This window comes from Dendrobates tinctorius, unplaced genomic scaffold, assembly GCF_039654945.1.
Source record: "Dendrobates tinctorius isolate UK_male_01 unplaced genomic scaffold, ASM3965494v1 ptg000089l, whole genome shotgun sequence".
NCBI classification, from domain to species: domain Eukaryota; kingdom Metazoa; phylum Chordata; class Amphibia; order Anura; family Dendrobatidae; genus Dendrobates; species Dendrobates tinctorius.
The window spans coordinates 13,702,753-13,727,173 of NW_027361757.1; the positions used below are offsets into that span (position 1 = coordinate 13,702,753).

Consider the following 24,421-nt stretch of genomic DNA (forward strand, 5'->3'; position numbering starts at 1 on the left):
AGTGGCAGGAGAGGTCAAGGATGTTGTCCGGGTGCAGAACCCAAAGATCCCAAGTCAGGGATACCTGCCATAGGGATTGCCAACCTATGGACAGAGTGTAACCCCAATAGATTCCCCCTAGAGGTTGTGGCAGGAGAGGTCGTGGAGACCCCTCTGAAACCCGAGCTGGAAATGTCCCCTGTTAAGTTCGAGAGACTTCAGTTCCAGGGTCCCACACAGATGCAGGTATATAAAAAACGCACGTATAAAAGAAAACCTGGAGGAATCAGGAAGGTGTGGTCATGGAGGCAACTAAGGATGTATGCATGAGGAACCTTCTGGCACCAGCCAAGGTTGTGGCCGGGGGGTCAGGGTAAATTGGAAAGAGCTCTGGCTAGACAGTAGCATCGGGAGGCTCGAGTTCAGTGCTGCGTGGTACAGATGCATGCCCGGAGTTGCCGAGGCTGACCGCGGCCTTTCAGCGTGATATAGGGTACAGAGGAAACGGTACCAAGGGCCTGAATTGGTTTCTCAGTACAGTGTCAGGTGGGGGTATCACAGGGTCATGCGGATGCCCTGTCACGCGCCCATGTGGGCTGACAAGTGTTCAACCCCACAGGTTTGAACAGAGGGAGGGGGTACGTGAGGAAGTGACTGGAGTTACATGTGAGGGTCACTGTATGCTCCCCCCAGGATGCGCACAGAGGAGTATAGAGACCATGAGATAGCATTGCAGTCACAGGCGTAAAGTGAGTATAGGTCTTGGACATGCTGGTTGTCTAAGGCAGATTTAGGGAAAACCTGCTCTGGGCTTTTGTGTTATGAATGGGTCACCGAGGAGGAAAAAACCTAAACATGCTAAGCCCAGAAAAACCAGAGAGGTTGGTAACTATGCAGATTGCAGATCCCTGATCCTACCCACACAACTAGCAGCAGCCATGGAGCGTACCTACGATGAACCTAGACGCCTCGTCACAGCCGGAGGACTAGATAAGCCTAAAGCAAGAAAAGGGGAAAACTAACTGCCCCAGAGCAGACCCCAAAGGAATAGACAGCCCCCACACATGTATTGACGGTGAAACAAGATGAAAAAACACATACACAGGCAGAAAAATAGGCTGAGCAAACGATGGGGCCCAAACTAACTAGAAAGGAGAGGAAAGGAAAGACACTGTCTGCAATCTGCCCAAAACCCTACAAAATAATGTCCAACACTTCTGATAACAAAATTAACCCTGAAGTCACTAGACTTCTCCCACTATATCAGCACTCTGAAATATTCTGAGACAGAGCAAAAAGAGGCCAATCTAATAAGGGACAAAAAGCAAATTGGCAAATACAGATAAATAAGAGTGGAAATTCAGCACAGCCCCAGCCGGGGCTGGCTGACCACACAAATAACTGAATAGAACAACAAAATCAAATGTGAACATTAGCAGAGAAACTTAGCTTGAGCTGACTGGAACAGAGCTGAGAACCAAGACCTGAAAAGCAGAAGGAATCACCAGCACCAGAGTAGGGCGTCGGCTGTCTTAAATCCAATCTGAGATTCCTGAGGTCCAATCATCATCCTCATTATCAGGTGACAGATCTCTACTGATTAAATCAGCCTCAATACCTCCTGTTACAACCAGAGGGAGCCTGGAAGGAGAACTCACAACTGATAGACCAGAAAATGAACTCACAACACTTTTGTGTATTGAAACAGACTGCAGGACCGGAGTGATGCAGTCCGTTTCATTCCTGGCTGGGTTGTCCATATGGCTGAAGGCCACAGGTTGCTAGTTAAAAACCCTGCAGTATAGGGTTTGGGTGTGTCAGGTTCAAGGACAGTCTGGTGTGCAGAGTGCAGAGCAGTCGGCTCTGCAGTGCTCCACCTGTGTGAGGCAACACAGGCAAACCAAGCCTAAGAGCCAGGGGAGCTGAGAGGTCTGGCACCCACAGCGGTGCAGTCGCCCACGGCAACGGGTCAGAAGGTGGACTGGCTTGTTTAGTGACTATAAACTGGAGGATATGGTTCCCGTCTCCGGAGGATATCATGTACGGTGTGATGCTGTGAGTAGAACTTTGACACAGCAGTGCAGTCGCCCATAGCAACTGGTGAGAAGGTGGACTGGCGTGTTTAGTGATTGTAATCCAGAGGATATGCCTCATCACTGCACAGGGTTCTACCGTTGCACTACATATGATGGAAAGAATGCAGGCAGTGTGAACTGAGGAATACCCCAAAGCATGCTGCATGTCAGTGAGCAAGCCTGCAACTCTACAGCTCAAGTCTGCTGGAGAAATGGAGGTGCTTTTGAGACAGGTGGTCCTCATGCAGCAGGAGGAAGAGCTGCAGTGGCAGCAGCAGCAAGAGGCGTGCAGCAGCAGTTCCAGCGGCAGCAGCAAGAGGCGCTGCAGCAGCAGTTCCAGCGGCAGCAGCAAGAGGCGCTGCAGAAGCAGTTCCAGCGGCAGCAACAAGAGGCGCTGCAGTTACACGGCAAATGGTTTCAAGAGGTGACTGTAATCCAGAGGATATGTGCTCGGCTGCGAACCGGAAGTGGACTGTCTTGTTCCCGGCTGGGATCCAAAGGTGGACTTTCCTGTTTCCCCGCTGTGATGCAGAGGATATCAAGTGCTGTGTTTTTGTGAGTTAAACAATAAAGAGATATTTTGCTTTGAACCTTGCTGGGTCAGTGCCTCGTCACTGCACAGTGTGCTACCGCTGCACTACTCAATTAACAAACATATCTTGAACCCTAAAAATCCCTTGGCCAAGTGTTAATCAAAACTCCTACCCCGATTAGAGCAAATATGACAATAAATCTCCAATATGTACCCTCGTACCACCCCCAACAAATGTCCACTTATCTGCAACACTAGCCTTCCCCAAACAGACAACCAGCAAAGCTAAAGCAACCCCGCAACAAAAATTCATCATCTACGTTGTACCACATCCGACCCCCCTGACAAGTAAGTACCAAAAGAAAGAACAACTCAAATTCCCCCTTGCAAGTGATCATCAATGCACCAGCCATGTTCCAGCAACAAGTGACCAATTGGTCCTGCAAAAATTTTCTAATGGTCGTACAGACACGGACAGGTTTTAAGAGAGGATTCAGCATTAGTGAACAAACTCTTGTTGCATTGATGGTGGCAACAAGTCCCAAGTAGGAAAGACACAATAAAGAATGAGCACTGGCAGGATGGGTTCCATTAGCTGGATAGACTTTAGGCGCTAACCTACTAATACTGATAACATGTTGGCTCACACATCAGACAAACTGGTTAAAAATAACCAAAAAATAATTTTTATGTAGAAGTGGGAAAAGCATTTAATGTTTTTTTTATATTCTGAATGAGACTTGTTTCTTGTTTTGTAGCTACCATAGGGCTTTTTCACATGACTGTTGATACATCATATTGTTATTCAGCTTGCAATTTCCAGCACAGATGAGGGTCATGTTACTGGATCTACATTGGAAGAAGCACTGATTGGCTGCAGGTGTCATGTGCACTGCCGCAGAGGTGGGTAAGTATAGTTGGAATACTAGAGAAAAAATATCTCTGACAAGCCTTATAGGTGATACTTATATTTAATAACTGGGCCATGTTTTAAAGGGGTTGTCCCATCCAAATGGATAAGTCTGCAGTCACCGGATTCTCCAGTTTCTGAGCTGGGACCGGAGGGTATGTATGTGTTATACATACTCCTGGCCAGTTTGGCACAGCCTCGCTCCATACACTTGTATGGGAAGAGTGTGATGTTATTTCTTTCCTTTGGAATAGCTACATGATATGTAAGAGATATTACCTGTGCTCACTACTCCAAGACAAAGCAAATCTTCTATCAACTTTTATTATTAGTCTTCATGTTACTGGATCAAGAATCAAGCATTTCTCATTTCATCATTAGTAATAAGCGTTTTTATTTATTTAGCACATAATATGGTCATACACACTGCTGAAAATAATGTATATGGCCAGTGATAGTTTAACTGATGTCATCATTATACAAAGAATGTAAATGCTGTATTTATTACAAGTTCCATTGCTGATATTTGTGAATGGATTTATCCCACCATTGAGTGCTTGCAGGTCTTCTTTGGATTATCTTTTCTAACCACCCTGTAAACACAGGCCTCCTTGTCAAAGATTGCTTCGCACTTTGCCTTGTTGTAACTGACTGGTCTGCCAAAACTAAATAAAAAAGAAAACATTATTAGAGTGGAAGCTATTTCACATTGAGTTGTCTGTTCATACTCTCTAATGTAACACGTTATACATGAGATACTCAAATAGGAATCCTCTTATATCCTGGGTTTCCATATTACTTATGTCAGTGGCTGAATACTGACCACAAACATTTATAGTAATATTATTCAATATTATTTAGGCAAATCAAAAGAGGCTTTGACATTTTACACAGTTTGGCAGAGGCACTGTGATATGATTGTTTCATCCATCCTGTGACCTGACCAGGGGTGGACACATACTGCAGAGGGTCGCTGTGCAAGAAATCTTTCTACCCCCCCTTCATACTGCAACAAAGTTATGTAAACATATAGATTGTACTATTTATTACCAGTTTAGAACACCCTTATTAAATCTAAACAATAAATGTAAGTTCCATGCTTAACAACTGAATATAACACAAAGCAGTCATGCCATCGATACGACTTATTTAGATGTGCTTATAGTGGCTGTAACGCGGTCTACCAAGCTGGGGTACCTCTTTCAGTACCACCCCGTGTTTTCGGAGGTCCGCTCTGTGTTGGCTGGAGTCTGAATGAATGACGCTGGCTGGAATCCCTGAGTTACATGGGCGCATATAAAAGATCACTGCTTCTCCATGTATTTCCAGTCTGACAACACTTTACTCACAGGACAAAGAATATATCACACAGATACAGAGGGCAGGCCAATAGAAAAGCGTCAGGCCAGACATACATTACAATAGCCGCAGGTGGCCGGAGCCTGCCGATGTTTACTGTGGAAATTACAAAGGTGGGGGAGGGCGGACAAAAGGGGAATGCTGATGCATTAGGGACATGCATCTCCCATGGAACCTATTATCCATACGTATAACTGCACAACATATTCTGGGTGCTGATTGGTTCTGTAACAGTGGCCTATCACTTATCAGATAGTACAGACTGTGATTGCCTTACATATTGGAGGAAATAGTACTGTAGTTTGGAGAAATTGACTCTTTTTCAAAACTCGATCATCCGGGACTGTTTTTTTTTTCTTTTACTATGTGCCTAGGAACTAACAGGCAGGTTGTTGCTAACTTCATGCCTGTTCTGCCCAGTGCTGGCGTAGAGGGTCACAGACTGCTTCTGCTTGTGATTCTGCCGCTTCACATCAGAGAATCTCTTTTTTTTTCCTGTGGGATGCTCTGTTGATGGGAGATCACTGCCAACATCACGATGATTGACAGGGGGCTTGTCCCTGCAGAAGCTGCTGAATCGCCATCAGGAGTGGTCTGTGACCGCTGTCTGCCACCAGAGATCAGCGCTGGGAAGGGCAGGGAGGTAGTTGGCAATTACCTGCCCGTTTGTTCTTAGGCCACAGTAAAAAAAAAATAATTATAGTTCTTTAAATTGTACCTGTCATTGTATTTAGAATGATAACAATTATAATCATTTATTGTTAAATATACACTCACTGGCCACTTTATTAGGTACACCTGTCCAACTGTGTGTTAAGACTTAATTTCTAATCAGCCAATCACATGGCGGCAACTCAGTGCATTTAGGCATGTAGACATGGTCAAGACAATCTCCTGCAGTTCAAACCGAGCATCAGTATGGGGAAGAAAGGTGATTTGAGTGCCTTTGAACGTGGCATGATTGTTGGTGCCAGAAGGGCTGGTCTGAGAATTTCAGAAACTGCTGATCTACTGGGATTTTCACACACAACCATCTCTAGGGTTTACAGAGAATGGTCCGAAAAAGAAAAAAAATCCAGTGAGCGGCAGTTCTGTGGCTGGAAATGCCTTGTTGATGCCAGAGGTCAGAGGAGAATGGGCAGACTGGTTCGAGCTGATAGAAAGGCAACAGTGACTCAAATTGCCACCCGTTACAACCAAGGTAGGCAGAAGAGCATCTCTGAACGCACAGTGCGTCGAACTTTGAGGCAGATGGGCTACAGCAGCAGAAGACCACACTGGGTACCACTCCTCTCAGCTAAGAACAGGAAACTGAGGCTACAATTTGCACAAGCTCATCGAAATTGGACAGTAGAAGATTGGAAAAACGTTGCCTGGTCTGATGAGTCTCGATTTCTGCTGCGACATTCGGATGGTTGGGTCAGAATTTGGCGTAAACAACATGAAAGCATGGATCCATCCTGCCTTGTATCAACGGTTCAGGCTGGTGGTGGTGGTGTCATGGTGTGGGGAATTTTTTCTTGGCACTCTTTGGGCCCCTTGGTACCAATTGAGCATCGTTGCAACGCCACAGCCTACCTGAGTATTGTTGCTGACCATGTCCATCCCTTTATGACCACAATGTACCCAACATCTGATGGCTACTTTCAGCAGGATAATGCGCCATGTCATAAAGCTCGAATTATCTCAGATTGGTTTCTTGAACATGACAATGAGTTCACTGTACTCAAATGGCCTCCTCAGTCACCAGATCTCAATCCAATAGAGCATCTTTGGGATGAGGTGGAACGGGAGATTCGCATCAGGGATGTGCAGCCGACAAATCTGCGCCAACTGTGTGATGCCATCATGTCAATATGGTCCAAAATCTCTGAGGAATGCTTCCAGCACCTTGTTGAATCTCTGCCACGAAGAATTGAGGCAGTTCTGAAGGCAAAAGGGGGTCCAACCCCTTACTAGCATGGTGTACCTAATAAAGTGGCCAGTGAGTGTACAATAGGCACTGCAAACAGCTTGTGATCGGTGAGGGTCTGAGACCTCCACCAATAGTTCAAAACACGGCTCTGAAGTGCACTTCTCTTGTAAGCAGCACACACATAGAACAGTGTACGGGGTAAGTAATAATTCTATGGGTCCACACACTCTGTGGATGTGCCGCAGAACTGTGCTTTGAGCGACTGGTAGGATCTCAAGACCTAGACCCTCACTGATCAGAAGATATTTGCAATGCACTTTAAGTGGTAAAAAAATATGTAGGTTCAGGCCTGGAAGAAATTATTGGCTTAATGTGCTGACTGTTGAGCACGGGCATCTGTAGGCTGCTAAATTGTGACAATGTGCAATGCACATGCTGAGCCTGTCACAATTCTCATTCTTGTGCGCATGTATGTAATTTGCATAATTGTGGTCACGTGCTGAGAATATGGCTTCGGTTTCGGTCACGGGCTGAGTAGGTGCCTACGGCTTCTCTCAATAGGAGAGAACTGTGAGAAGTAGGATTAAAGTAGTCTGTATGTGACCATAACTATGCAAATCACATACAAGCGATAATACGGCCGCCCACTTGCACCAAGAATCATGACTCGTAAGAGGCTCATTTAAACAACTGTATATTGGGTCAGAATGAGGCCCATGTGCAACGGACAGCAAACTGCACCAGTAATAACCTGTGTACCAGGGGGCATGAGTGATTCCTCATACAAATATAGTCTATGTGGGTTGCAGCTCGCCCCTTCCAGCTACAGGCCACGCAAGTGCATGTCGCTGGCAGGCCTCCGTGCACACGGTGGATATGTGACAGACACTTTCCTCGGGTGACCACTGCTGACAACATGTTGATATAAAATGTAATTTTTGGTCCTGTCAGTCTGCGCCACAGTCGTCTTCGGCTTCCAAGCTTTGACTCCAGGGCACAGAAGACAGACACCTGAATATCAAAGTCCCACAAACCAGGGGCACCTTAGTTTATCCCTGTCTCCCAGATTACTCCTCAAGGTGGAGACACCGGATTCTAGTACCTATCTTTGCTCTTAACTTAACCCTTACCTGATCCCTCCCCCATCCAGGGAGGTGAGGGGACGAAGTGTATAGCATAACAGTAACCAAATAGACAGGTTTAACAGACAGGGATAAAAGAAAACTACAATCATACAAATACACTCACAAAACAACAGAGTGGGAAACGGGAGGTTTAAGAAGTGGAAAAAATGTGATAGGCTAAGGAAAAACACTCAAACCACTGGTAGACCCAGGAGGATTTGGGGGACGATTAACCAAAGTATTTACGTTTGCTGTCTGGCATAAAACACTTTGAAGAAACACACTTTGAAAAATCACAATCCTTTTGTAGGGATCCACTTAAAAAGAGATTGCTGTAACATAGCATTGAGTTTATACCTACCTGCCTGTTCTGCACTGGGATGATTTTTGCTGGCTCATCCAGCAATTCCCCTGCTTTATTTCACATCTCTTTGAACAGAGCAGCTCTTCTCCTTCCACTCTGCTCTGTTGACAGGGCATCACTGCTGATTTCCTCCTAGTTTCCCACAATTAACCAGCCGGGAGCTGGCTGTCAATCACCATGACATCGGCAGAGACGCCGCAATAACAGAGCAGAGTGGAAGAGAAGATGCTGCTCTCTTCACTTAACAAAAGTGAAAACAGGGGATTCATAAACAGGAGCGGTCTCTGACCGCTCTGAGCCAGCAGAAATCATCACCGAGCAGAACAGGAGATACCTGTCTGTTAGTTCTTAGCCCCATATGCAAAATTATAACACTCCTATATAACCCCTTCAACTCCTTAACAACTAATGACGAGTATAGTACATCATAAGAAGGTTTCAGTTCCAGTATCATGATGAGCTATATCCATCGTGTGTGAAAACATAGTGACAGCTCCATGCCGACAGCAGATGCTGACAGCTGACTGGCACGGCTAGAGAGGCAGAGCCAGCTCTCTGATTGCCGTGATAAGTCAGTCAATCTGACTGAACGATCACAACATGTGTGTTATGATTGGATCACCGAGGAGGATAGCAGGACCAGGCTAAGCCACCAGAAAACCAGAGAGGTTGGTAACTAAGCGGATTGCAGACCCCTGATCCTATCCACACAACTAGCAGTAGCCGTGGAGCGTACCTACGATGCCCTAGACGTCTCAGCACAGCCGGAGAGCTAACTCAGCCTAAAGCAAGAAAGGTGAAATCTAAACTGCCCCGGAGCAGACCCCAAAGGAATATATAGCCCCCAAACATATATTGTCAGTGAGACAAGATGAAAACACAAACGCAGGCAGAAAAATAGACTGAGCAAATGATGGGTCCCAGACTGACTTGACCGGACAGTAAACAAAAGACACTGTCTGCAATCACGCAAAAAACCCTGAAAAATCCAACTCGTCTGATGCTCAAAAAAACACTGAAGTCACACGACTTCGCCCCCACTATATCAGCACTCTGGTATATACTGAAAGCAAAGCAAAAAGAGACCAATATAACAGGGGACAGAACAAGCTGACACAAGCAGTAACATATGGGCGGTGATCCAGCACAGCCCCAGCAGGAGCAAGCTTACCCGCACAAAGCAGAGATAGACAAAATCAGATCAAATGCAAAAAAATTAGCAAATGAACCACTTAGCTGAAACATGCAGGAACAGAGCAGGAGACATCAAACCTCAGGAGGCACAGGAAGAAAATCACCAGCAGGGATTGAAGGAAGTCAGCTGTCTTAACCCCTTCACTACCAAGGGTGGTTTGCGTGATAACTCCTGGGCCAATTTTTACAATTCTGACCACTGTCCCTTTATGAGGTAATAGCTCTGAAACGCTTCCATGGATTTTGGTGATTCTGACACTGTTTTCTCGTGACATATTGTACTTCATGTTAGTGGTAAAATTTCATTCAAATAACTTGTGTTTATTTGAGAAAAAAACAGAAATTTAGCGAAAATTTCGCAATTTTCCAAATTTGAATTTTTATGTTCTTAAATCACAGAGATATGTTACACAATAAACTTAATAAGTAACATTTCCCACATATTTACTTTACATCAGCGCAATTTTGGAACCAAAATTTTTTTTTGTTAGGAAGTTATAAGGGTTAAAAGTTGACCAGCGGTTACTCATTTTTGCAACACCATTTTATGTTTACAGACCACATCACATTTGAAGCCACTTGAGGGGTCTATATGATAGAAAATACCCAAAAGTGACACCATTTTAAAAACTGCACCTCTTAAGGTGCTCAAAACCACATTCAAGAAGTTTATTAACCCTTCAGGTGCTTCACAGGAATTTTTTGAATATTTAAAAAAAAATGAACATTTTTTCACAAAAAAAATACTTCAGATTCAATTTTTTTTATTTTACCAAGGGTAACAGGAGAAATTGTACTGCAAAAGTTATTGTGCAATTTGTCCTGAGTACGCTGATACCTGACATGTGGGGGGGAACCACTGTTTCGGTGCATGGCAGAGCTCAGAAGGGAAGGAGCGCCGTTTGACTTTTTCACTGCAAAATTGGCTGGAATTCAGATCGGACGCCATGTCACATTTGGAGAGCCCCTGTTGTACCTAAACAGTGGAAACCCCCCACAAGTGACCCCCCCAAGGAACTTATCTAGATGTGTGGTGAGAACTTTGAACCCCCAAGGGCTTCTCAGAAGTTTATAACGTACAGCCATACAATTAAAAAATTATATTTTTTCCACAAAAATTATCTTTTCACCCTCAATTCTTATTTTTCCAAGGGTAACAGGACCCTAAAAGTTATTTTGCAAATTGTCCTGAGTACACTGATACCTCATATGTGGGTGTAAACAACTATTTGGGCGCATGGCAGAGCTCAGAAGGGAAGCAGCGCCATTTGACGTTTTTGGCTGGAATTGAGATCGGACACCATGTCGCATTTGGAAAGCCCCTGATGTACCAAAACAGCAGAAACTCTCCACAAATGACACCATTTTGGAAACTAGACCCCGTAAGGAACTTATCTAGATGTGTAGTGAGCACTTTGAACCCCCCAGTGCTTCACAGAAGTTTATAATGCCCGGGCGTGAAAATAAAAAATCGTATTTTTTCCACAAACATGATCATTTAGTCCCCAATTTTTTTATTTTCCCAAGGGTACCAGGAGAAATTGGACCCCAAATGTTGTTGTCCAATTTGTCCTGAGTACGCTGATACCTCAAATGTGGGAGAAAACTACTGTATGGGCACACGTCAGGGCTCGGAAGGGAAGCAGTGACGTTTTGGAATGCAGACTTTGATGGAATGGTCTGCGGGTGTCATGTTGCCTTTGGAGAGCCCCTGATGTACCTAAACAGTGGAAACCCCCCACAAATGACACTATTTTGGAAACTAGACCCCCTAAGGAACTTATCTAGATGTGTGGTGAGTAGAGATGAGCGACTTTGCCTTTTTTCTGGTCGAGTCGGGTTTCATGAAACCCGACTTTCGCAAAAGTCGGGTCGAACGAAATCGGCCGATTATCGTGAAAAGTCGAAGGCCGACTGAAACTCGAAACCCAATGCAAGTCAATGGGGAAACAAAGTCGGCAGGGAGTGGAGGACAGGAAACACACCTACAGTGCCCTTTTGAATGCCAAAAACATCAATTCTGATTACTGAAGCTTTTCAACCTTAATTTACCTCATAATACTAGTTACGCACTGAAAAATGGGGGTTATTTGGCTAAATTTGTGGGGGGGTAGGGCTGGCTCCAGGTTTTCATGTGCCCTGGGCCAAAGAGCGCCCCTTTAACACATACCACAACTCATGATGCTCCGATACCGCAGAGAAATAGCGGCATAGTACAATGAAAAATACTTCACTTTTTACATCTCATGACTGATATCCATTTTTAATAGCTCCAAAAACGGACAGTATATTACTCCATACAGTATTATGGCCACCGCATAGTGCGCTATGCAGAGTAATGAGGCCCATATATTTCTCCATACAGAATCATTGGTCCCATATAATGTTTGAAACAGTATATGATGATCTCCACATAATGCTACAGTATATGTTGGTCCCCATGGATGAAGCTCCACTGTTTTATGGGCCCAAATAATGCTCCATACATAATGGGCCCCATTTCTAATGCTCTAGTGTATAATGTGAACTGTAAATGCTGCTCCAGTGTCTGATGTCAACTTTGGAATGCTCCAGTGTATGGTGGGCCCCATATATCATTCTCCAGAGTATAGTGCTCCCCAAAAATTGCTGTCCCAACATTGAAAACAATTAAATAAGTCTCCTCGCTATGGAATCCCTGTACTAGTCTGGACTCCTCGTCGTCCCCATCATCCATCTCACTGCACTTGGCTGTTTAGGCAGAGGGTGTACAGACGTGATGTCATTGCACTCTCTGATCAGACTATCACTGTCAGGAAACGCGGAAGACGTCATGGTGGTGGAACAGGGAGAGGTAAGTATTTCAACTTTGCAAGTGCTGTGATCCTGAGCAAGCAGGGGGGGCCCACTCGTTGGCGACGGCAGTGGCACAGGGCCCCTCTAATAGTATGGCGGTGTGTGGCGGTGTGTCTGACAGCGGGTGGGGGTCCCCTCCCACCGGCAGAGACACTTTTGCGTACTATGAGGGGCCCTGTGCCAGTGCCGTCGCCCATGAGTATGCCCCCCCACCAGCTCAAGCAACCTGCACTTTCATCTGCACCTTCCTCTTTGTCACCGTGTAAGGTGGTATAGTATGCGGGAAGGGGAACCTGAGTTTCCTCTGGGTCAAATTCTGGCTGTGTAGAGTGTGAGGGGAATGTAGTGGTCTGGGTCAATGTACCAGCAGAATCATCTAGCAGTGGCTGGGCATCAGTGCACTTGTGGCGTCCCCAAGAGTACGGTCGCCACAGTGGTATTACTTTCCTCCTAGGGAGTGTGATGTCATGCTTAGGAGCAACGAAGGATCTCTCTAGCAGTTAAACCAACACACAACACATTTCCCTCTCCACGCCAGCAGGGAGACCTCTGAACATGACTGCTAAGGAGCTGCTCTCTGTGGTCGGGAGGAGGTAATTTAGGCCATTCTGTGCAGGGAAGGGGAAGTGTGTGGACATGAGAAGGGGAGCTGGAGGATGAGCAGCGTTAAGGCTCACTCCTAGCTGGAGTGCATGGTCCGAATTCCGGTCTCCGAGTTTGTAGGGACACTGACGTTCCTGCAGCAGAATCCAGAGGAAGTAGCAGCTGTAAATGCTCTGTACCCAACTGAGGCTCGGAGGCCCCAGCATCGACGTGTGTGAGCAAGAAGGAAAAGGCTACGACTGCCAGCTATACGAGAAAGTTCCAAAAGAGAGTCAACAGGGGGAACTTCATTGAACTCAGCACTGCGAGTACCTCAGATAAGCGCTAGAACGGAGGCCACACTACCTATCTGCAGAGAGAGAAATCCAAATTGGCTTCCAGGCAGACCAGCTACTTCTCCATCTGTACGCTGGGTCCTGGACAGCACCTACCAAGTACAGGTAAAGGAACTGCACGACTGTGTCTGTCATCTTTCTCCTGTGCCTGGCGCACAGCTCAGCTACATCCTACACTGCATACCATCTCCCAACTCTTTCATCTGCCCTGCGACTATGGCCCTACCTGTGCAGGTCTTCTACATCTTAGCTGCACCACAACATCTGTCCTACAGAAGCGACACTGCAGCGCTGGTAAATCTAATCAGAAACCAGAGGTGGCATCACGTATCATTCACCTATAAACATAATTCACCCCTTTGCATGGACGCCCAGGGCCACGGAACGGGTCACCACCACCGTGACACATCCCTGTGAGACACCGGCCCGGTACCGATTAACCCCACTGCCCTGGCTGGCCACCCACACTCCATGTCAGATTCATCTTGGACTGGGGAATTCACGATTTGACTTGATAACCCAGGCATGGTATGATAGAAAGAGCTACATGGACTAATGTGAAGTGTGGCCTGCTGCCTCATTCAGTTTGGGTGGGGGTGCAGGACACAAGGAAAGGGGTTCTTTCTGACTAGGAGCCAGCACTTGACCACTCAGTGCTTGCATTTTTTGAAACTTCAGAAGAGGCGGGCATATTTGATGGAGTCTGTTTCGGCAATGTAAGCCAAAACCAGTTCCTCTTGCTCCGCCTTTAAAAACAGTTAACCTACTCCCAGAAAAGGTATCATTCCAGGCGTTCCGGAGCCAGATCATGACGCAGGCTCAACACCTCCTGCCTTAGCTGCTATTGTGCTTTTGCCACTACCAGCAGATGCACCACCACCATCATCACCAGCTGGCCCCCCCACGCCCACGTCCACGGCCTCTTCCACCAATCTTCAAAATTTTGCACAAAATAGACACAAAATAACATCAGATATATGGCACTGTATCAGAAATGTACAGCTCTATTCAGTCAAAGGATAATTGTCAATCTCCATATATATCCCATCAGTCACACAGAGACGCTCACAGGCTCAGTATGGATTAGACAATAATATAGTAAAGTAGACAAAGTGTACAGTATCATCAGATAGCAGGTATATAGCATAGTTTAAACATTAACAATGAAAACCAAAAGCAAAACACAAAACAAATATCCTGGAATAAAAAAAGTAAAAAAATATATTGCAAAAATTGCATGAAGGTAGTAATAATAGTAATAATAAGGGTATTTAGTTAACATAATTTTGATCAAAATAATGTAGAAGCCATCCCGCCACGTCACGGCAAACCTTGTGGGACAGTCCTAACTCTTGTATTTAAAACCTTTCCACTTGTCAAGTGACGTAAATGTGAACAAGGACAGAGGGACTGAACCACCAGTAATAGTATAGGCCAGACAGGATGGATTTTCCAACTCAGAAACAGGGCGGTCACACCCTTATATGCACAGAATGCACAAAGAAACAAATGAGAAACTGGGTCTGAGCAGAAAAAGTAAATTAATGTGCATGCAAAATGTAATTGCATATGAACACATGACCTTTACACAGAGAAAACCAAAAGCAAAACACAAAACAAATATCCTGGAATAAAAAAAGTAAAAATATATATATATATATATATATTTTTTTTATTCCAGGATATTTGTTTTGTGTTTTGCTTTTGGTTTTCTCTGTGTAAAGGTCATGTGTTCATATGCAATTACATTTTGCATGCACATTAATTTACTTTTTCTGCTCAGACCCAGTTTCTCATCTTAAACATTAACAATGTACGTCTATATATCAGGAGTAGTGTTGAGCCACCACGCTAGTGTTTTGGTTCGTCACACAGGAGGCAAGTTCGTCGAATGTTCGTCAAACCCCATTGAAAACAATGGCAGGCAAACACAAACACATACAAACACATAGAAAACAATTACAAAACACCTTAAAAGGTGTGCCAAAGCAGAGAAAATGCTCAGAAGACAAAAATTACATATGGATAATGGCAACTACATTTAGAAAAGAGGTGGAGGAGTAAAAGGAGGAGGTGGAGGTGGAGGAGACACAGATATAGGCTTGTCATTCCCTTATGAAGTCAAGAAAGGCTGGAATAAAAATGTAAAATACCAACCAAAAAAAAAAAATTCTGAAATCGAACGCGATCATGTACCGTCGGACTTCCCACCAATAAATTATGTCAACTGGCGATCGGGCGGCATTATTCCCACGAACCTCCAAACAGCGTCCATGAAGGCAAAGTGTTTGCTTTCCGGGGGCAGTATGATTGCAAAGCTGAACCTTAAAGGAATGTCCAAAAGGGCACCACCAGGAGTGGAGCCTGCGGCTTAATTGGACTCCACCCGGGAAACCACAACCATGCCACCTCAAGAAAAGATGCACATATTGAAAGATTTGTCGATTGTGTGTGTGGTGTGGTATGTCCGTTTGTAGATGTGCTAGCAACTTGACAGCTTTATTCTGTTAACGAACGAGACTCCGGCATGCCCCCATGGTACGCGTCAAGCTTACTAGAGGGATATGCGAGGCTCTGGCACTATCATGGTCTATCATGGCGTTACATGTCTGGGGCTGCATGCGCGCTACACTGAAAGGACCAGCTTTTGTCGCTTACAGGTGCAGATAACCAGCAGAACACCGTTAGTTATGGGGATCTGTGATTCCAATTATTCCCCGCGAACGATGATTTCCCAGTAAGTGCAGGTCAACCGTAATTCCTGAATTAGGCCTAACCGGCATTCCTGAAAAAATGCAAAAAATTACGTGTCCAAACCACAGTTGCTGTAGCTTGCTTAACAGCTCGGCAGCTGTTCTCAGGCCCAGTATGGATTCGACAAGATTCTAGAAAGTTGATAAAGGGTACAGTTTCACTGGGTAACACGTATATATGTAGCATAGTTTACACATTAAAAACCTATGTCTATATATCAGGAGGCAGGCTCAGACGGTCTCAGGCCCAGTATGGATTAGACGTGATTGGACAAAGGTGAGAAAGGGTACCGTATCACTGGATAACAGGTATGTATAGCATAGTTTACACATTAAAAACGTAGGTCTATATAACAGGAGGCAGGCTCAGACGGTCTCAGGCCCAGTATGGATTAGACGTGATTGGACAAAGGTGAGAAAGGGCACCGTATCACTGGATAACAGGTATGTATAGCATAGTTTACACATTAAAAACCTATGTCTATATAACAGGAGGCAGGCTCAGACAGTCTCAGGCCCTGTATGGATTAGACGTGATTGGACAAAGGTGAGAAAGGGTACCGTATCACAGGATAACAGGTATGTATAGCATAGTTTACACATTAAAAACGTAGGTCTATATATCAGGAGGCAGGCTCAGACGGTCTCAGGCCCAGTATGGATTAGACGTGTTTGGACAAAGGTGAGAAAGGGTAACGTATCACCGGATTACAGGTATGTATAGCATAGTTTACACATTAAAAACCTATGTCTATAGATCAGGAGGCAGGCTCAGACGGTCTCAGGCCCAGTATGGATTTGACCAGCTTGTACAAAGTTGAGAAAGGGTACATTATCACTGGATAGCAGGTATATATAGCATAGTTTAAATATTTAAAGTCTCCATGTTCTCAGTATGGATTAGACAACAATCTAAAAAGTAGAAAAAAGGAAATGTATTTAAAGCGTACACCAGTATACACTTTTGGTGGTATTTTTAAATCTTCATATATATTTCTGTCTCAGTAAGACAGTCCAGACTCTCCGCAATAGGAAATGAGATGCATACAATTACTGACATAAATTCTAGTAATTGCAGAAATCTAGGAATTCCTATTCACGGGATAAACTTCCGTCACAATTCTCAGAGGCGATGCAGACCCTCAATTAATTAGTGTGTGGAGACAGCGAAAACCTTTCTTTGTGAAGAAAGTGTTGCTGTATCGCAGTACCGTTGATCCCATCGCTATTACTCATATCCATATAATTTTGATCACAGGGAGAGATATAAACATGGTGCTCACTGCCTATCATGCTCTGTCACGTAACTTTGGAGTGCAAAAGACAGAAGCCACAGGCCGTAGGCGATTCATTTGGATTGGCATGAGAGGGCACATTTAAAAATGTGCGCTGGAATGCCACACGTCTGTGGGTAGGAAAACTGTGAAAGCTGATGAGAAACCACCACTGCATCTCATTGTGAGTCGACGTCCATAAGAAATGGAAGCCATTGATCATCTGAAGCTAGATCCCGGCATAGCTACGTCTTAACCATCATCTTCTATCAGTTCACCAAATTTGTAGTGGCAGTCCCAGTGAAGGATTTGACAGCCCAGACTACACAGCGGAGGAGCAGGGAGAGGTAAACATTGCAAATGCTGGGGCCCTGCCCAAGCAAGGGGGGCCCACTCGTGGGCGTCGGTACTGGCACTGGGCCCCTCATAGTATGGCAGTGCGTCTGATGGTGGGTGTGCACCCCCACCGTCAGAGACACTTGATTGCACTATGAGGGACCCTGTGCCAGTGCCCGCGCCCAAGAGTTGCCCACCTACCTGTCCAGGGCAAAGGCACTCGCACGGTTGCGTGCGCTAGGTGGTGACCATGGGGGGAGGAGGCAGCCCAGTTAGGGAGGTTTACAAAATGGCATATGTTGATGTGGGACATTCACCTGCGGCTAAAGGCGAAATTGGTCAAGTCCCAGGAACAGGTGGACCAAAGAAAGCCATTTTTCTGTCAACCTATGTGTCATCAGGGTAAGGTGTGACAAAATGCTTGGAAACCGATGCATGGTTCATTTTAATGAAGGTTAGATCATCCACATTTTGGGTCGACAGACGGGTCCTTTTTTCTGTCAGGATTGATCCAGCAGCACTGAAGACTCTTTCCGATAGCACACTTGCAGCTGGGCAAGCGAGCTCCTGTAAGGCATATTGTGCCAATTCAGGCCAGGTGTCCAGTTTAGCTGCCCAATAGTCAAATGGGAATGACCTGTGAGGGAGAACATCGATATGGGAGGAAAAGTAGTTTGTAACCATAGTTGACAAGTGCTGTCTCCTGTCACTTTCAATTGATGCAGTATTACCAGTCGTGTGAGCGGGACTTGAAAAATCAGTCCACAACATGGTCATGAAACCCCTGTCTCCAACACCACTTCTGATGTGTGCACCACCAACACCTCTTCCAAGTTGCCCCCGGCCCCTACGGCTCGTGTGACAACCATCACCGCTGCTGTGTGCTGGGAATGCCTCAACCAACCGGTTTACCAGAGTTGCTTGTTTGTTAGCCAATATTAGGTCAAGGTTCTCCTGTGGCATGATGTTTTGGAATTTGCCTTTATAGCGTGGATCCAGGATGCTGGCCAACCAGTAGTCATCATCGTTCATCATTTTGGCAATGCGGGGGTCCCTTTTTAGGAACTCAAAGGCATAATCTGACATGTGGGCCAATGTTCCCGGTGTCAATGATGCACTGCGAGTGCTGGGTGGAGGAGCACTTTCTGGCAAATCCACATCCCTCCAGTCACGCACAAACCCAGTACCAGACCTTGACACGCCAACATTTTCTCTTGCCCCACAAGAAGCATCCTCCTCCCCTAAATAATCATCCCCATCATCATCCTCCTCCTCCTCTTCTTCCTCCACCTCGTCCACGACAGTTCCCTGAACAGACAATGGCTGACTGTCGTCAAGGCTTCCCTCCTCTTCTTCCTCATCATCCTCGGCTGCAGACCCCTGCTCCTTGATGTGCGTCAAAGTTTGCATGAGCAGACGCATAAGTGGGATGCTCATGCTTATGATGGCGTCGTCTGCGCTTACCAGCCGTGTGCATTTCTCAAAACATTGAAGGACTTTACAGAGGTCTTTCAGCTTCGACCACTGCACACTTGTCAACTCCATGTCTGCCCTCAAAGTGCCTGCCCATGTATCCTCCCATAAATGCATTATGGCCTGCCTCTGTTCGCACAGCCACTAAACCATGTGCAGGGTGGAGTTCCACCTTGTTGCAACGTCGATAATTAGGCGGTGCTTGGGAAGGTGGAGCAGTCGCTGAAGCTTCTGCAAACGACTGGAGTGTACGGCGACCGGCGGATATACGAGCACAGTCTTCGAACCTTATGGAGCAGGCCTGTTAACTCCGGATAATTTATGAGGAAGCACTCCACCACCAGGTTCAAGGTGTGAGCCAGGCAAGGTATGTGTCTGAGTTTTGAAAGGGCTATGGCTGCCACAAAATTCCGGCCGTTATCACTAACTACCTTGCCTGCCTCAAGATGTAGACTGCCCAGCCATGACTCAGTTTGTCGCTGAAAGTAGTCGGCCAGTACCTCCGCCGTGTGTCTGTCGCCCAAACACATCATCTGCAATACAGCCGGCTGACGCTTTCCACTAGCTGATCGATAGTGGGACACATCGTGTGCACCACTGTCAGCTGCGGATGCAGTGCTCGTGCGACTGCGCTCTGTGGACGAGCTTTCGCTTCTGGAGGAGGAGGAGGGTCGAACGCCTACAGCCAACTGTTTCCTATACCGTGGGCTAGGCAGCACTGTGCCATCACAGCTGTCCCCTGTGGACCCTGCATCCACCACATTAACCCAGTGCGCAGTGATGGACACGTAACGGCCCTGGCCATGCCTACTGGACCATGCATCATTTGTGAGGTGCACCTTTCCACTCACTGATTGCTTGAGTGCATGGACAATGCGGTCTGTCACATGAAGGTGTAGGGCTGGGAAGGCTTTGCGAGAAAAGAAGTGGCGACTGGGTAGGTCATAGCGTGGTACTGCGTAGGCCATGAGTTCGCGGAAAGCTGCGCTTTCAACCAACCGATAGGGCATCATCTCTAACGAGATTAGTTTGGCAATGTGGGTGTTCAAACCCAGTGTACGCGGATGAGGGGATGAGTACTTTCTTGTCCTACTCATAGTCTCTGGTAGGGTGAGCTGGACTTGAGAGCTGCATATGGTGGAACTAGCGGTGGACATAGCGGACTGAGAGAGGGTTGATGATGGTGATGTAGTTGGTGTTCTTTCTGATGGCCTAGATTCAGTCTTTCGTGGCAATAACATTGTGATTCCCTGACTGCTTTGGCCTTGCGACGACACCCTCAACATTTGCTGCTGGTGGTGTGCTAACCGGTGGACTTACATTGGGGGAAACAATGTAGCGTTGCTGACTACCTTCTTTGGGAGCAGTAGCACATGTGGTACGTGAGTTTTGGTAGTCCGTCCACGCTTGCAAGTGCATGGTGGTTAAATGTCTTAGCATGCAACTGGTATTCAAATTTCTCAGATTTTTCCCTCGGCTAAAGGTCTTTGCGCACTTCTTACAGAGAACCTTTGCCTGAGCATTAGGATTTTGCTCAAAAAAGTGCCACACTGCACTCTTCCTACTTTGGAAGACATTTTGAGGCCTTGCACGCTGTGCTATTTTTACCGTCTGGCCAAGCTGTCCTGCAACTCTTTTGGTTTTTGTAACCCGTTTTTGGACTGCTCCGGGCCTGCCAGATAACAGCTGTTGCGATGTCGATGCCCGCTGTGGATGCTCCTCCTCCTCTTCTGAGCTACTGGTAGCAGTACTCTCTACCCCCAATGGATGCCAATCTGGGTCAACAACTGCGTCATCCATCACCTCCTCTTCAATATCATGTGCACCTTCCTCTGTGTCACCGTGTATGGTGGTATAGTATGCAGAAAGGGGCATCTGAGTTTCATCTGGGTCAGATTCTGGCTCAGTACACTGCGAGGACAATGTAGTGCTCTGAGTGAATGTACCAGCAGAATCATCTATCAGTGGCTGTGCATCAGTACACTCCATGTCAGATTCATCTTTGCCTGGGTAATTCATGATTTGACTTGATAACCCAGGCATGGTATGTGAAAACAGCTCCATGGAGTAATCTGTAGTGTAGCCTGCCGCATCCTTCAATTTTGGTTGGGGGGAAGGGCACAAGGAAAGGTGTGGTTCATGAACATGAGCCTCCAATGATGACTCAGTGCTTTTATTTTTTAAAACTTCAGAAGAGGAGGCGATAGAGCTGGAGGCTGAGTCAGCAATGTAAGCCAAAACTTGTTCTTGATGCTCCGGCTTTAAAAGCGGTTTACCTACTCCCAGAAAAGGGAGCCTTCGAGGCCTTGTGGAGCCAGACGATGACGCAGGCTCAACACCTCCTGCATTAGGTGCTATTTTGCTTTTGCCACTACTAGCAGATCCACCACCAACACCATTATTACCAGCTGCCAACCCCCGCCCACTTCCACAGACTCTTCCACCACACTTCCTCATTTTTGGGGAAAATGTACCCAAAAACCCACCAACTATATGGTACTGTAAAACAAGGTATAAGGTGTATATAATAGTGGGGAGAATTGGAATCTCTGTAGACTTCAGGACACAGTTGGATTCTGTCAGGCCCTGTTTATTTTACACCGCAATGTGACAGGCAGATTCTGGATGGTGTAATAAAGGTGGATAGAGGACTGTGGAGAATTGGAATCTCTGTAGACTTCAGGACACAGTTGGATTCTGTCAGGCCCTGTTTATTTTACACCACAATGTGACAGGCTGTCAGTATTCCGGGTTTTCTAAATCACCTTGTGAATGAATTTGCCCTTTGTTAAGATGGAGGTTGCTGTTTTTGTGTGCCCTACTTCCTGTTCATGTGTATAAAACCGGCTCAGGTGCTACCTTTCCTTGCTGGAGTATTCTGCTTCCTTCAGCTGTGCTGCTGGTTTCTGAGTGTGCTTCTGCTGTGGCTCTGGACATTCCCTGTTCTCTGTAGGAAAGCTGCACTCATCTTTGGAACTTAACCCTTGGTTCATGGTATTTGGTAAGAACTGTGTTCCTGAACTATGTGTGGTTCTTAACCCTTCACTCTTCCCCAATGAGAGCAGTTGGAACTATCACCTACCGTATGCCTTAATGTGAACCTGTTTCTGGACTCACCTGTGTTCATGCCGCTCCAGGGATCAACTTGTGAATCAGCTTTTGGACTTTCCTGTGCTCTTGCTGCATCTGGGATTGACCTATAGACTTGTTCTGGACTTCCCTGTGCTTGCTACATACCTGATTGGACTCTCTCTGCATCACTACGTTGTGAACTGCGCCACATCACCTGAGTGTTACACTCACCTTGGATCACATGTTTATGAGGACTCTGTTTTAGGAACTTTACTGAATTGCTATATAGCTTTAGGACTTGTCTCATTTCAGGTTATCAGCATATTGTTTTTGTGTGTCACTGCTGTTATAAAATACACTATTTGCACTAAAGTAACCCGCTTCTGTCTGTTCATTGCCCCACGCTATCAGAATCCTCGAGTTCCTACAATAGTATTACACAGGCAGATTCTGGATGTTGTAAGAAAGGTGGATAGAGGACTGTGGAGAATTGGAATCTCTCTACACTTCAGGACACAGTTGGATTCTGTCAGGCCCTGTGTCTATAACACCGTAATGTGACCGGCAGAAATTGCCTAGTGTATGACAAACTACAAGGTGTATATAGAATTGGGCAGAATTGGAATCTCCCTAGAGTGTAGGTCTGTAAGTATGGACAAACTCCTCGACTTTTCCTTACAGAGTCACACACATAGATAGCTTCAACTTGGCCGTGATAACAGCCGTTACACGGTACTGAGAGAGGAGCGTGCACATACACCGCTGTACAATGTATGTAAAATTGTCAAGCTCCGTGTTTTTGTATACGGACTGACACACGCTGTCTCTCTCTAGTTTTGAATGTAATCAAACAGCAAATATACTAAACTGTTTGAAAAACGGACAAAACTATAAGGTGTAGATCTGTAAGAACTGACAAACTCCTCGGCTTTTCCTTACAGAGTCACACACTTAGCTTCAATTTGGCCGTGATAACAGCTGTTACACGGTACTGTGTGAGGAGCGTACACTGTTGTGCGGTGTGTGAAAAAATGAACGCTCACTACCTCACCAGGACAAAACAATACAGTTTGGATTGCTTTTAAAAAAGCAGTTTGAACACCAGTGTGCACACAGCAATGTAGCTAGCCTTAAAAGGCAGGCTAATCACCACTAGCGCTGCTGCACAAAAGCAAAAATCTTCACCTTTCACTGCAGAGTAACTACAGTGAAAAGCGCTAGCAGCAGAAGCAGTTTTTTTTTCTTTTTGCCTTCCTAATGCTCTCCCTACAGAATCAGCAGCTGCAGCAGCTCTCCCTATTCTGAGATCAGCATGAGTAACATGGCGGTCGGCGTCCCGGCCCTTTGACGCCACACAAAGCAAGTCAATCACTTGCATGCCTTTCTCCAAGATGGTGGTGACCGCTGCCTATGTCATCACGTTGCCCACAGTGTCCGTTCTTCCTGATTGGCTGAAAAAGAGCGCTAAAGCATCTTTTGAAACGCGACTTTGGCGCTAACGTCGCCGACCTCGTGGCCGACATCACGCTAAGGTCGGGTTTCGTTTCACGAAACCCGACTTTGGCGAAAGTCGGGGACTTTTGAATTTTTTTGACCCGTTTCGCTCAACTCTAGTGGTGAGCACTTTGAACCCCCAAGGGCTTCACAGAAGTTTATAATGCCCGGGCGTGAAAATAAAAAAATCGTATTTTTTCCACAAACATGATCATTTAGTCCCCAATTTTTTTATTTTCCCAAGGGTACCAGGAGAAATTGGACCCCAAAAGTTGTTGTCCAATTTGTCCTGAGTACGCGGATACCTCATATTTGGGAGAAAACTACTGTATGGGCACACATCGGGGCTCGGAAGGGAAGGAGTGACATTTTGGAATGCAGACTTTGATGGAATGGTCTGCGGGTGTCATGCGCGTTTGGAGAGCCTCTGATGTGCCTAAACTATTCATACTCCCCACAAATGACCCATTTTGGAAACTAGACCCCCCATAGAACTTATCTAGATGTGTGGTGAGCATTTTGAACCCCCAAGTGCTTCACAGAAGTTTATAACACCCGGGCGTGAAAATAAAAAAATCATATTTTTTTCCACAAAAATGATATTTTTGCCCCCAATTTTTTCTTTTCCTAAGGGCAACAGGAGAAATTGGACCCCTGATACCCCATATGTGGGGGTAAAGCACTGTTTGGGCGCATGGCAGAGCTTGGAAGGGAAGGAACACCATTTGACTTTTTCAACGCAGAATTGGCTGGAATTGAGATCAGATGCCATGTTGCGTTTGGAGAGCACCTGA

The 24,421-nt window shown here is 45.8% G+C and overlaps 1 protein-coding gene across 1 annotated transcript in view; it reads right to left on the reverse strand.

Annotated features, from left to right (window-relative positions):
• Positions 1 to 3,865: 3,865 nt before the first annotated feature.
• The window catches only part of LOC141098227 (beta-microseminoprotein-like), a 49,096-nt gene continuing 28,540 nt past the window's right edge, over positions 3,866 to 24,421 (reverse strand). Inside the window, exon 4 of the mRNA XM_073585835.1 lies at positions 3,866 to 4,161. Coding sequence (XP_073441936.1) covers positions 4,035 to 4,161 — 127 coding nt within the window. The 3' untranslated portion in view covers positions 3,866 to 4,034. The remainder of the gene's footprint in view (positions 4,162 to 24,421) is intronic.